Source organism: Topomyia yanbarensis, unplaced genomic scaffold (genome assembly GCF_030247195.1).
Source record: "Topomyia yanbarensis strain Yona2022 unplaced genomic scaffold, ASM3024719v1 HiC_scaffold_82, whole genome shotgun sequence".
NCBI lineage: Eukaryota > Metazoa > Arthropoda > Insecta > Diptera > Culicidae > Topomyia > Topomyia yanbarensis.
Genome location: NW_026684069.1, coordinates 129,332 through 143,687, shown reverse-complemented (window position 1 = coordinate 143,687; position 14,356 = coordinate 129,332). Strand labels below are relative to the sequence as shown.

At 37.4% G+C, this 14,356-nt stretch overlaps 1 protein-coding gene across 7 annotated transcripts in view; it reads right to left on the bottom strand.

Annotated features, from left to right (window-relative positions):
* Positions 1–9,482: 9,482 nt before the first annotated feature.
* Positions 9,483–14,356, bottom strand: part of LOC131696167 (whirlin-like) — a 48,925-nt gene continuing 44,051 nt past the window's right edge. For 5 of the 7 annotated variants that reach the window (XM_058984707.1, XM_058984708.1, XM_058984710.1 and 2 more), the window contains exon 4: positions 9,487–9,689. In XM_058984707.1, coding sequence (XP_058840690.1) covers positions 9,502–9,689 — 188 coding nt within the window. In that variant the 3' untranslated portion in view covers positions 9,487–9,501. Of the gene's footprint in view, positions 9,690–14,356 lie in introns of all 7 variants that reach the window. The other 2 variants (XM_058984712.1, XM_058984709.1) reach the window with 2 other exon arrangements.

Genomic DNA, 14,356 nt, shown 5'->3' with positions numbered 1-14,356 from the left:
CATTGTGGAGAAAATAACAATAAAAGATTTTATAACAAAACCTTGAAATATATTTCAAAATATATTTATATTTTAAATTTTAATTTAATTTTTTCTTTATAGAATGTTTTTAAAAATGTTATTTTCAATTCAAAATGCTCATGAAAAATGTCCTTCAAAATGAAAATGTTTTCAAGTTATTTGAGATTTTCTTTAGATATGAAGTGTTATTTCGTGAAATTACGACCTTCTCATATGTTATTCACGTTTGTGCATCAAAACCAATATGTTTTTCAAAATAAACATGAAATTTCGCGTAAGTACTCAGTTTCCACATTAAATATGATTTGTGTACTAGAGATGGTCGGGTTTAAATTTTTTCGAACCCGAACCCGACCCGAACCCGAGAGCTTGAAAATTAAAAAACCCGAACCCGACCCGAGCCCGAAATTATAAAATTTGAAAAACCCGCACCCGACCCGAGCCCGAAAATTTTAAAATTAGAAAACCCGGACCCGACCCGTACCCGAGAATGAAAATTTGGTAAAACCCGACCTCGAGAATTTTAAAATTTGAAAACCCAAACCCGACCCGAACCCGAAAATTTTCAATTTGAGAAACCCGATCCGAACCCAACTTGCTACTACGGAGAATCCACCAAAGATTTCGAAGATTTTTAATTTTAGGCACCCTAGGCTCATCTTAGAATAGTAGAATCACTCGAATCTGAAGTAGCACCATACGCGTTAAATTATACCCTATGGCAAAACGAATCACTGGCGAGTAGAATCCGCATTTTCATTTGCCATTATTGAACGTCGAATTTGTAATATTATGAGCAACCTACAAATCGTCGATATCTTAACCGGAAAGTAGGATAAATCTAACTCATGGGGAAACAAAAAACTTAATGATGACAGTTTCAAACAACCTTGCCCGTCGTACTTAACCAAAATTTCTAATTTTGTATCAAAAACCATTCCTGCAAGGCAGGCATCTCGTGGATCGCAACTATGCCAAAATGTAAATCGTGCTGCATTGAAATTATCATTTTATTTTATGTTTCTGTTTAAAATATACATAGTTGAATCTTATCCCTAGAACGGTTTTGTGGGGTACATTTGTACCCCAGAGCTTTTTGCCATCCTTGTTATTCCGTTACAGTTTATTTTAACTGCAAGCAATCTTTATCATAAATCAATTTGATTATTAATAAACTTCCATTAAAGCAGGTACAACCTATTTGTTGCATTTAACCAAACTTAACAGTGCCCGCTTAAAGTTTATTTGTGGTACAAATGTACCCCACAAAACCGTTTACGTTAATGTTTTGTCATGTAATTCCGAAAACATTATTATATCTTTTTCTAAAAGCAAAACATCGGCACATAGTAAGCGAGAACTTGTGTTAAATTGTATGTTTTAAAATAAAACTATCCAATTTAATTATAAATTTATTAAAAAATCAGGTATATTAGAGCGATTCTAGTTCTGGGGTACGAATGTTTCCCACAAAACCATTTACTTAGAGAAAAAGTCACGAAACCGTTGTAGGGTTAATGGACAATTATTATTCAATATGTTGCAAAAAGTACTACCATTCAGTGCACTCGCAACACCCACTTTTCGATTTCTCGCGACTGTCAAAGCGACCAATCAGGAGCGGATCAATAGATTGGTTTTTATTTTTTCTACTTCCCGTAGATTTCTACTCGCTTTGCTTTAGATACTATTTGCTGTACGCTTTAGCTGATTTTTACGTGTTTACTCCGACCGCGGCCTACGTATCGGTTTTAAAGTACCTGTCGAAATTAATATTTTTAAACAGAAAGTTGAACCAAAATTTTCCGATAAATTCCTGTTGACTTGATTTATTACTAGTTATCATGAAAAATAAATCGTAAACAGATTTTAGATGTGAAACACTTTTTGAATGCTCTCTCATGAATGTTCTTTTAAAACATAAAATAATTCAGGCAGTTTGCGAATCTGAAGAATTTTATACAAGAATGAAAAAATACTATATTTGAGCACCAAAAAATACGACGAATTCTAGCGATTTAAAGGTGCTACCATTTTATACGGTTATATGTGTCTTCCATTCGTATCACGAAGTATAGACTGGGTTTTGTGTATAGACAGCGTCAAGAAATGGTTGGGTTGTTTTGTTCAAAACCCGAACCCGACCAGAATTTAGAAAACCCGAACCCGACCCAAGCCCGAAAATTCAAAATTTTAAAAACCCGCACCCGACCCGAGTCCAAGAATTTCAAATTTGAAAACCCGGAACCCGACCCGAACCCGAGAAGCTTGAATTTATAGAACCCGAACCCGACCCGAAACCCGTCGGGTTCGGGTCGGGTCCGGGTTTCAGGTCTAAAAATCCGAACCCGACCATCTCTATTGTGTACGACTGTCTCGATATGCTTGCTTCACCAAAAATACAGAACTGTAACGTGACAGATTCTGGTTGTAACGTGACAGGTCATTGACAATATTCCATAAAATCGAAAAAAAAGTTTTTCTTCAGAAAAACTATATTTTAAACTCTTCTTTGTTTTCCAAGCTTCAACCTAAGGCAAACTTGCAATTTAATCGGTCAACCTCCAAACTCACTACGAAAATTGTGTAACGTGACAGACCTATTAAAATGACACTAACGTGAAGACCGTTCATGATAGAAAATAACTTTCTGTAGAAAAAATGTGAGTTTATTGGCCTTAATAATGTGCAATTGTGATAGAATCTGATTCTATAGTTTTCTGCAAACTTGTTGTTTGAAATATGCGTAAACTTGTAACTTGACAGACAGAAGCCTTGACCATATGCTATAAAAAAATTGACCTAATATCTGCTTCCTACTTCAATGGTGTAACCCGTCAGGGCACTGGGTGGAAATATACCTATTTGTGCGTACTCTCTCCGTAGAGTGTATTGTTTACGTTAGTTATGCTCACCACTGTTCCATATGATCGATCGCTTTTTACGTTAAATTTTGTTTATATTTTTGTTTGTGAACGATTTTGTTAGATCAGATAGGTTTAGTAATTTTTGTTAAACGTTTGTATAAACGTAACATAGGGTTTAGTTAGGCCACCGCTCTCCTCTTGCTGCAATAAATGTGCTGTTTATGCTACACATAGCGATGACAGCTATGTGGCGGTACGTTTTTTTGGTGTTGGTGTTTGTTTTGGTCGTGAGGAAGGCGGCCATCGAGTTTTAGATAGTGACGGACCACGGTTTAGAACAGACGTCTGGAAAATAGTGTTTTTTTTTTTCGGGAAAGTTTCCCCCCACGACCAACTAGTGAGGTGAAGTGCGCGCGTTCGACATTAAAATACCTATCGAAAAGTGCCGGCCCGTGGTCCGGGTACTCAATAAAGAGTAGTGCTGGACCGCCGAAGTGGGATAGCTAAGTGCCAAAGAGTTTTCGATTCCCCAGCTAATCGTGACAGATCCTGAGCATCCGCCCCTCTCGCTGTAGAGGATAAGCCGAACGAGCCTTGCTCTCCTCTACAGCTAACAGTCAAGGAGAGGGAAGCAGGTAGGACAACGGCTCCGCCTGAGAAGAACACTGTGGTGTCTTCCGGGATTCCTTGCGGGGAGCAATCGAATCCGACGATATTTCGTCACCGTCGGCTAGGGAGGTTCCAACAAAGGAGCAAAGCTCACCTCCCTAGCTAATTGTTAAGGTACGGCCGCAGGAGACCGCGGCCGTTGTTGACCCGGCCGGTTGAAAGATACCGCTCGTCGCCAGAAGTGAAGAGAGAGTTGGAGGACAATAAACACGGTAGTTTATTTCGTTTCCCTTTTTTGTTTGTTTACGTACGAAAATCCGAAATTCCGGTAGAAGCACCAAGGTCACCCTGAAAAGAAGGATCCGCCGGGCAAACAAGAACCCGAGTAGTGGCCAAACCGCTACTTACATTTACTCACAATGGTAAGTGAGATAAAATGGTCGTTGTGAATTAACTTTCCAAAATTTGTTGAAATTTTGAGTGTTTTCTCTTTGGATTCGCGATTAATTCACTAAAATATTATCATATTTTTCCGTGAAAATACTACTACATAGAAAACGTTTCAATTTTTTGCATCTATCAAGTCCAGAAAACATTTAAACTGATGAGCTGTAGAACCAACCTAGTGCTACAAACCTGTTTAATAACTTTTTAGAATTTCTACAAATCCGCGAAACAATACGCTTTTGTTCTTATTTCATATTACTGTTTTTTTTTGTTTAATTAATTTTCAGTCTTTTTCTCATTCAAAATTATATCATTTTCGGATTTCTCGGACCATTTTACCTTTATTTGGTGTACTAGGATCTAATCCTTTGTTTCGTTGACTAATCATATCGAAATACTAGATTAAGCGCACTTTAGAAATTCAACTTTCTCATATTTGCTTTAAAATTATTGCTACTTTGAACAAGTAAGCCAATCGTAAAAACTGGTAACACCCAAAGATTACCCTTGCTGCTTCCAAACATTTCGCCGCACTCTACAAAACTGATAGCATGAAATGTTTTTGCGGAACATGTAGTTTCCTGGTAAAATGTGAACCACTGATCTTATATGTGTTTAAAGGGAAAATCTTTCGATCGTGATAAAACTCGCAGTTTTAAACGTAATTAAAGATTAAAACAAACGAAATTGAGGTAAAATTGTTCAAAGAATCCATAGAACAATGATAGAATTTTGAATGTAACATTCGTTACATAGGAACCCGAGTAAAAATATATTTGGAAAAAAATAAATAGAAGAAAACATTTTGTTTTGCGAATTTAACCAACGCGAAGCTGGCTAAATAGTGCAAATGGTGTTTTCGAAGGATTTTATTAACGCAACATGTCCGTTCCTCTGACACTGTGTATTCACTAATTTAACCTTCAAAAAGTGGGATATCTGTGTCTACTCATTGAAAAATTGAAAATATTTAAAATATGTTCTAGACCAAACCCCCCCCCCCCCCCAGTAGAACATATCAAAGGTATGGTCAAATGAAAGAGGAGCATCTAAGCTTTCGATTAGTGAGTAGTTCAGCGATACTGATTTTTTTGTGATAATATTTTCAACCAGAGACACCGTGCTCACTCTTTTGAAGCTTAATAATTAGCGCTATCATAATACCTCAGTCGTGTTCGACAAACCGAACTACTTGCACATGGCATTGGGGAAATGTATTCATTTAATTATTTATTTACAATTAATATCACCAGACACAGTATGGTCCCAATGATAGTTTCTTCAAATAATAAAAAAAATAGTTTGTATTAAGTATTGATTTGTTTTGAATTCATCTCGTCAATAACTCGCACCATCTGGGTGTCTAGATAGACGATGTATCTAATCTAATACCCAAATTAGCACTAGTAAGACACTGAAAAGAAACGAAAACAATTATTTCTTCTTCTTGTGTTTCAAAGAGAATACTTTCAGGCATGCTTAGAAAAAAATTGCAAAGATGATATTTCTGAAAAAAATTTAAGTCGAGTTTGAAAATTTTGATTTTACTACTGGAAAGGTAGAGTCAAAATTTCTCAAACGGGCCACCCAAATTAGGTGATATCACAATTTCAATGAAAGCTCCAATTTTTGGATAGTATGTGGCATTGCAAAACCAAATCCATATGGGCACAGCAAAAAAAAATTTTTTTTTGACTGTGATATCACATAACACTATGTGGAAATTCCTTAGAAAAATATCGATCAGCGAATTCTACTAGAACACTAGCTCCACCTTTTATATACAGTCTCAACCATTTATTTGCAAACGGGTTATCCCTCAGGCTCAGGAACAATTTTTCACTAGTGGTATATACCCCGTAAACATGCGCCTATATCAGTGCCGCCTTAATATCATATGCGGCCACAGTCCCAACTATTTTTTTTTTAATTTTTAATTATAGAGGTTTAAAACCTTGGGGTCATTCACCGCTTTTCGGGTTAGAGAAATCTCTTTTGGAAAAATCTCTAACGCTATGTGCGGGGTTGGGAATCGAACCCAGGTAAGCTGCGTACAAGGCAATCGCTTTACCAACTACGCTAGGCTAAGCTGACCAACTCTGACGAAAAAATCCGTACACTGTGCGAACTGTTTGCCTGAGCGTGGTGAACGATTTCGCTTCATTGCGGTATGGTGTACGGATTTTTTCGACAGAGTTGGTCAGCTTACACTAGGCCCACCCCTAGTCACAACTAAAAATATATTTAAAATGACCGTTAAATCGGGCGAAGAATTATTTTCGAGTGTTATGTCTGTTAGTCTGTGATAATACTAACATTTAAAGTTTTTAGCCCGCTTATTTTTAAAATGTTACAACGCATTGACCGATTTTAACAAACTAATCAGCAATAAAATTGTCACAGATTGTCCGTGATGTTTTCCGATCCGAAAAAAATCTATTTTGTATATTTTTAAGCAATTGTTTATAAAAAAATGAAATAAATCTTTTTCGTTAAAAAAAACCACATATGTATACTACTTTTAGTACCTAACAACATGCCGTAGAGAAAAAAAATATGGTGCGCTATTTGTAACTACATTATTCTAAATTATATGTGAGGAAGGGTAAATCGATTGTCAATCACAATTTTCAAACTCGATTTAATTTTTTTCAGGAATATCACCTTATTTTTTTTCTTAACATGCCTGAAAGTATATTTTTTTTGGAATGCAAGACGAAGAAATTATTTTCGTTTGCCCCAACTTTAGATATAAATGTTTTAAAAGGACCTATTTTTTATTCAATATTGCTCATAACTTTGGTTCTAAAGTTCTTTTATTATGAAAAAAATATCTCGGGCTTTAAAAAATATCTAAAGACACAATTTATGAGAAATAAAAAATAAAGAAATAAAACTATTTTTGTTAGCAACACTCTAAGTTACTCAATCAAAATAGCTATAAAATAAAATCCTATGGAGATACAACTATGACGGCTTCGGCTGATTTGAGAAGCGAGGAGGTCCGACTGATCGGTCTAAAGCCCTTTGCCTCCTCGTTAGTGACACGGCCACCTTTGAGAATGAATTTTGCACTTATTTCCCGCCACGCTAATGGAATGTACTCTGTTGCAAGACAACAAGTAAGAACATTTTTCAAAATATGCTGAAGTGTTCATATATTCTTTGTAGTAGAACTGGAATGATTCCATCTTTTCCCGGAGACTTATAAGGAGCAAAACTTTCAATGGCCCATGTGATCGATTCGGTTGTCACAAGTCTACGAAATAAATACCCAAGAATCAGAACTACCTGAAAAGAGCTTAGGAGCAGTCATCGGTGATGGCTCCTTACAGTCTGGAAAGTGTGTTTCAAAAAGACAGTTGATTACTATATCTTCATCAGACGAGTATTCACCATTAGCAGTTCCAATCGAATCGACATGAAAGTCTTTCGATTTCGAAAGTAACTTATTCAATCTGCTAGTCTCATTGAGACTTGAGATAATTGTGCAGAGGCTTTTCCAAGCACTTCGATCAGAGGATCGAACGGCATTTCTGTATGCTTTGCGAGCCAACTTAAAGGCCTCCGATCTGTCCCTGTGTCTACGATTCCACGCTCTTCTACATTACCTTTTGAGTCGAACGAGTTCGGTATTCCACAAAGAAGCGTATAACTCGAAGCGGACAAGCCTCTTGGTATGTTGCTACCATGTGTGAGTTTGTTTTATCCACGACCTCAGCCAAGTCACTTGGAGATTCAATCGTCGGAAGTTACTCATGAAACCTAGTCGCCAAGCTCTCTTCATAGAGGTCCCAGTTCGTAGATTTCGGATAATGATATGAGACGATATCTAGCGAGACGTTTAAATTATGAGAGACGATGTACAGACGACGACAGTTCGAGCTCGTTTGGTACGAGCCAGTTTACCAAATCGTGCACAATACTGTCGGAGCAGAGAGTTACATCTAACACCTCTTCTCTGCCAGCTCGTGCAAATGTTGGGCGATTTCCTACATTAAGTATGGGCAGATTTGCACTGCTTAAAAATTTCATCAATTCGGTGCCTCTCAAATTGATATCTGAGCTGCCCCAAATTATATGCGCTCCAGCCTCCAGCCGGTTCGGTGTCGCGGCCTCTTTCAGGCGGCAACCTTCCACAATTCCGGGAATAGACTTTGGAAAAATATTCACAAGGTTTATATCTCGTTAAATAGTACCTACAATCGTTGTTTCAAACTAAATCACGATATCTAACAATTCTTACCACAGCCCTTTATCACCTTTAATTTCCAAACCGAGCGCCTGTTGATGTCATTTTCATCCAATCACGAGCTGGTTCGAGATTGGTTGAAAGTGGGAACAGTGCTGGCGGATCCTGTCCTAGACCTAAAACACATTTCAAAACGCCAATTAGATTTCAAAGTGAGCTGTCATTTCGTTAATGATTACTCATTCACTAACCAGAACTAAGTTCGGCTCAAATAACTGGAAGTAGAAACAAAAAATTCAGTCCCACGATTTCGAGCGACCCCCACGCAACAATGTCTCCCAACATTGAATCTGTTGCCGCACATTTTCCCTATTTTCTGCTACTATTCTAACCGACGGACACTCCTTTGCTCAGTGCTGAGAGCAGAAGATAAGCTCCTGCACAACGATAATGATACTTGTGAGTTAAGGATGGGCTTTTTCGCGAAGAAGGAAGGAAAATGCCACATAATTGCAGCGAAAAGTTGCATTATTCATTGCAATCGTTTGCACCGCAACGTGCCAAGTGAAGTGAGTAGCTCTTTCTCTCTCTACATTTTCAGTCCCATACATCATGCTCTACTGCGTCGAATAATAATGGTTAAAGTTAGTTCTACGAAATGCAACTTTTCTGGTAGCGGGGAAATATCAACTGACGGAAGCAGAAATTGGATGCAACTGGATGGAATAGAATGAAACTCAAAACTACTCGGGCGGTTGAAAGGTAGAGTGCATTAGAACAAAAGAAAAACTAGTGAAATAGATATACTGAAGCAAAGAAAGCATACCAAAGTTATAGGTTCTTTCTATTGCCAATCTTTTTCCTTTTTCTTTTCTTATCTCCGAACATGTTTATTGTCAGTGTTAGATGTTATCTTTTTCATGTATGGTTATGTGGTTGTAGTTGTGTTAAGATATAATAATTCAAAAGGAACCGAATGAAATTTGAGATGTTTCTAAATAGTATTCGATGAAGGATGAGATCGCTAGCAGTTCTAGTTACCCGTGTTGCAATAAAATCAATTATCATTTGTTTCAAAAATTCGGTAAGTATTATGTGTTATGATTATTCGAATAGTAAAACATTTCTGGGCAACTTGAACGAAGCCATAACATCCAAAAATTATTTTTAGTAAAATCTTGGCAATTGAAATTTATTTGCATGCAATTTCGAATCGAATGTGAGAACTTTTAATTTTTTGAACAAATATGATCATTCTTCAGTTTCAAAAAAAATATGAAAAAAGTGCTCCGATCGAAACCAAGTTTAACACTCAAATCAAACGGGTATGTGTTCAGTGTCAAAAAATCATATTGTGTAGAAGGGTTATGAAATTTGAATAAGACAAAAATAAATAAAATCGAAAAAATTGCCACATCTTACCTTGAGCGCTTCCTCGTGGTTGATGGACGTGAACGGTGTCCCGTTCACTTCCAGTATCGTGTCGCCGGGCCTCAAACCGGCCCGTTCCGCTAGCGAACCTTCCTCTATCCGCGATATGTACACGCCAACACCTGAAAAACAAAAGCGAGTGAAGAGAAGACAAACATAGTTTTAAAACGTTACCGAAATCTAGTTTCCGTGATAAAGATCCTGAGCTAAACTGCACTCTAGAAATGCCCTTCTGAAAGGCTGCGGAAGCGAGCAATAGAAAACGGAATGCCGCGCGCCGAGCGTGTCACGTGTTACGTTAAGGACAAGCCTGTCCAGTGAAAGTGCCGGAAGCGAACTAGTCAGCGAGGGGTGAAGAGCGGTGCGAGGAGGACAAAATACCTGTCGTCACGACATGATGACACATATTTTTGTTTTCGTTTTTGTTTGTCGTTTTCTTCTAGAAAATTAAGCAACATTGGGTTTCAAACTGTGGGGGAGGGGAGACACGCTTCCCGGAAAATCGTCTCATGTTTTCCAAAATCGTTTCTTTTGTGAACAATAGGAACGTCTTTTGATGAAAGGTACATATAACCTTTCAACATTTGTGGCTTCAGGGAAGGACACGTGCCGCCATTTATGTAAATGGAATTTGTTTTACTAGAGAGGTGTTATTATCTAGCACCATCGATGCTCTGGAGATAATATGCTGAATTTCTGAAAATATTTCAAGTGTGTAGAGTTTATTTTAAAGTTGACAAACATCTAATGCTTCATTTTAGCTAAAATACCAATTAATGCATATAATTCTAGCTTTTTGACGTGAGTCATGTTTTTTTTCTTCATTTTTTCAATGTTTTTAGGAACGTGTCCAAGGGAAAACATACAGAGAACGAATTACCGAAATGGTGACAATTCACCTTTTTATTTGACAAACTGAGAAAAGATATGCCCTCAAGCAGGAATCGAACCTGCGATCTCTCAGTCTCTAGTTGGGTGCGTTGCGTCTCTGTTGGGAATCTGTGATGACATCATCACAGTTCCTCGATGGCGGAGTGTTTACCAGCCCGGGGACAACTTGACAGATAGTGCTTGTTTCATATATGTACCACTAATTTGATGGTGGCGCTAGTATGCCTTCTCCGTACGAGTACCACGAACAACGAAACGAAATTCTTTCAAGAGAAAAGCGTGTTTCGTTACGTGTGTTATGAACGCCGTCAATGCAGCAAGAACAACATTTAGAAAAAACGTATTCCAAAATGTGGATAAAGAAAACAATTATTTGAGAATAAATTTATCCCTAACTGGAAACTACAGACACTTTATACACAGACTAGCGAAGTGTCAAAAATTGCAGCCAAACGGACTGTCAAAAAGTGCAGCCAAACGAGCATGAGGGTTTTTGTAGGGGGAGTGCAAGAGGAAGCCCATGCAAAGCTTATGGGAGCTTCCGTGATGCCAGTTTACATCCATGGTTGCTAGTTTTTCTGGTTTTCTCTCCGCTAGTCTGTTATATAAAGTGTCTATACTGGAAACTGTCAGCAAGGTACATAAATCTTATTATAAATTTAACTGGAAGTCGTTATTTTTTTGTTTTATTGTTGTGTGATGTGTGTAATCGGTAAATCATTTGTGCTTTTTGCCCAAGAAATATGAATGAAAATAATTTTGGCCAATGAAAGTAAATCACCAAGCTTAACAATTCGTGAACATATGACATCTTATTTCAAATTAATTAAGAACGTCAAGAATTCTAGAATTTCGTTTGGGAATATAAACGAAATATGTAGGATTTTCTACACAGTTAGCAAAATTGGTTGTGGATAGAATTTGTGTGCTTTTACCAGAATTCTGGCAGCAAACCGGTAGTGCCCGGTTTTAGCAAGAATACTGCCAGGAATATACAATTATGTTCGACTCTTGCCAGAGTTTTGTTCGACTTTTGTAATAATTCTTTCCAAAAGATTTTGCGATGGTTTTGGTACTGATCCCTTCAGAATTCATTTCGCATATTACTCAGTTCCAGCCCGACAGAAAACTAATTGAACGGCGTCAACCGGAGGATTTCATGTTGGTTCGATCCCGAAGATTTTCGGAAATTTCAATATAAGTGGAAGTGGCTCGATTTTGAAAGCCATTTTCTTGTATTCCTGAAAATCGATTTATTTTTCTTGGATTTTGTAGATCCAAAATGGAATCTATGTTTCTGTTAAGGTATGGACAGTTTCTAATTTGAAGAGCGAAATAAATTTGGTGATAGAAATGCTTAAATTGTTCATTTTTTACAGATATAGAAAATAATAGATGGGATGCGCCTTTTTTAAATTTTGTTCCATTCGAGCCGCCATGACATCAACAAATCACCACAAAATTCGCTTAGGAGCTCAATATATGGGAGCTGTCAAGTTGTCCCCGGGCTGGTGTTTACCGCACCCAACTAGAGACTGGGCAGCATAGCAGGTTCGATTCCTGCTTGAGGTAATATCTTTTCTCAGATTGTCCAATAGAAAGGTGAATTATCACTGTTTCGGTAATTCGCTCTCTGTCTGTTTTCCATTGGACACGTTCCAACAAACCAAGTAATACATTCCAAATTCCGTGCTAAACTTTATCGCTAATTTAGACCGAATACAGGACAATACCAAGTAACAATTTTAGTTTTATTAAAATCTTTTAGCGGTTTTTGAGATTATTTTGTAAAACTAGCATTAAAACTTTCAACTCCCTGAAAACCTAATTACCGCTTTAACAGTTATGTGTCCAACAAAAAAACACCTTTAACAGGCCAACGAGGGTACCCGGGTACCCACAAATTGAAATGCTCATAGCTATGGCTTCCTTTAACCGATTTGGAAACTTTTAGATGTTTTGGATTCAGGAACTCGTATACTTTTTGATTCTGTACAATAGAAACGGAATAATGGATCTGGTTTTTGGTAATCCGGATTTTTCGGAGTAATGTTCCAGTACTAGGATATGATTTGTAAATTTTAATAATGTGCTAGCAATATGAGTATTGAAACTCTTCAAATTGTCTCGGAAGTCTGTTTTTTATTGTTACGGGACCCTATGGCAATTTGAAAAATGGAATTGGAATGGAATGGCCACTCACGGCCCCACGGGAACCTACTCCGGAATGTCCGTTCCGGGATCAAATCACCAAATGGTTCCAAAACCACGAGATACAGCCTACTGATGCAATTCCAAGAATTTTGATACCCATATTGCTAGTATTCCATTGAAGTTCGCAAATAGTACCCCAGCACTGGAACCTTCTTCCGGAAACCCGGATTCCCGGGAACCGAATGAAGTAATCCGATTTATTTTTACCAAGTCCAAAAGTGGATGAGTTCCTGAATCCAAAACGGCCAAAAGTATCGAAATCGGTTGGATATTACCTTAGTTATGGGCATTTTAGTTTTGTGGGTACCCGGGTACCCACGTCGGCCTGTGACGTATTAAAAAAATTCAGGAGCCCCTCCTCACTCCCACCCTTTCTATATCAACAATATTATTAACCCAAAAGCTTGACTTAGTGAAGTTCTAAGATGTCACAAAATTTCAATTTCCAGCTATGGATAAAACATAGGAATTTCATTAATTGAAACCTAAAAAGGTACCCGGGTACCGCGTCGGACACAAAACGGTTAAGATTACATTCCAGCTAGTTGGCCCAATCTATATTAGGTTTTTAAAACTTATTTGAGAATGCACAAAAACCTGTTATAAAACTTTGTTTTATTTAGATTATAGAAGTTTTAACCTTAAGGTCATTCACCTCTTCGGGTTAGAGAAATCTCTTATGAAAAATTTCCAACCCTATTGTGCGGGGTTGGGACTCGAACCCAGGTGCGCAGCGTACAAGGCAATCGATTTACCAACTACGCTACTCCCACCCCTGTTATAAAACTCTTTTGAAGCAGCATACATATTCTCGAAATAACAAGGCCAAAAAGATTTTTTTATCGTACTCAATTACACAATTTATTGGAGGTTTGAGGATAGCTTTAAGATATTAATAAGACCTGAATTATCTGGCAATGCTCATAACTTTTATAAAACCGATAGAAATAGTGGTGACTGTAATAAAACCTGCACACCTAGAAAATATAGTGTAAATTTACGTCTCCTGACCCTGACATATACGAGCATCAAAAATGACTTAGTTTTACGTTTGATTTTAATTTTACATGACGTTTAATTTCGTAAATCATGTAATTTTATTCGTCATACAGCGTTTGTTCTGAATGGTAGGAAGTGTAATTTTATGTCATTGCGCATGTAAAGTATATGTTTCATGTAAAATTAAACGGAATACGGTAATGTTCCGTCATTTCGTAAATTACGGTTTGTTGAATTGTGTCATGTTTGCAATTACGTCAACGATAAAATTCAGATTTTTTTGGTGTGTGTATAAATTTAGTTAAAACCGAAAAGCATTAGATTTGTTGCTTTGGATGGTAGTGCTGCTGGAACTATCTTAGTAATTTTAAGATTTTTTTCCTTCCTTGGCACGGCCCGAATGTCGGACGAATAGCTTAAAAAAGTGACCTGCATTGCAAGATCGAAAAAAACCGCATGGTTATTTTTATAATTACATCCTATCTTAGAATATACTACAACAATTTCTTAATCGAATTTTTTATATTTACATATTATCCATCGGCCTCTATCCGTACTAAGTTATAGTTCGCTTTGAATGCCGCCAGTGAAACGACTTCACCTTTCGGACCCTAGATAGTGACCCATCAATACATAAACACTGGGACCAATGCCTTTATTTCCTTACCTACGTGACCAGGACGAT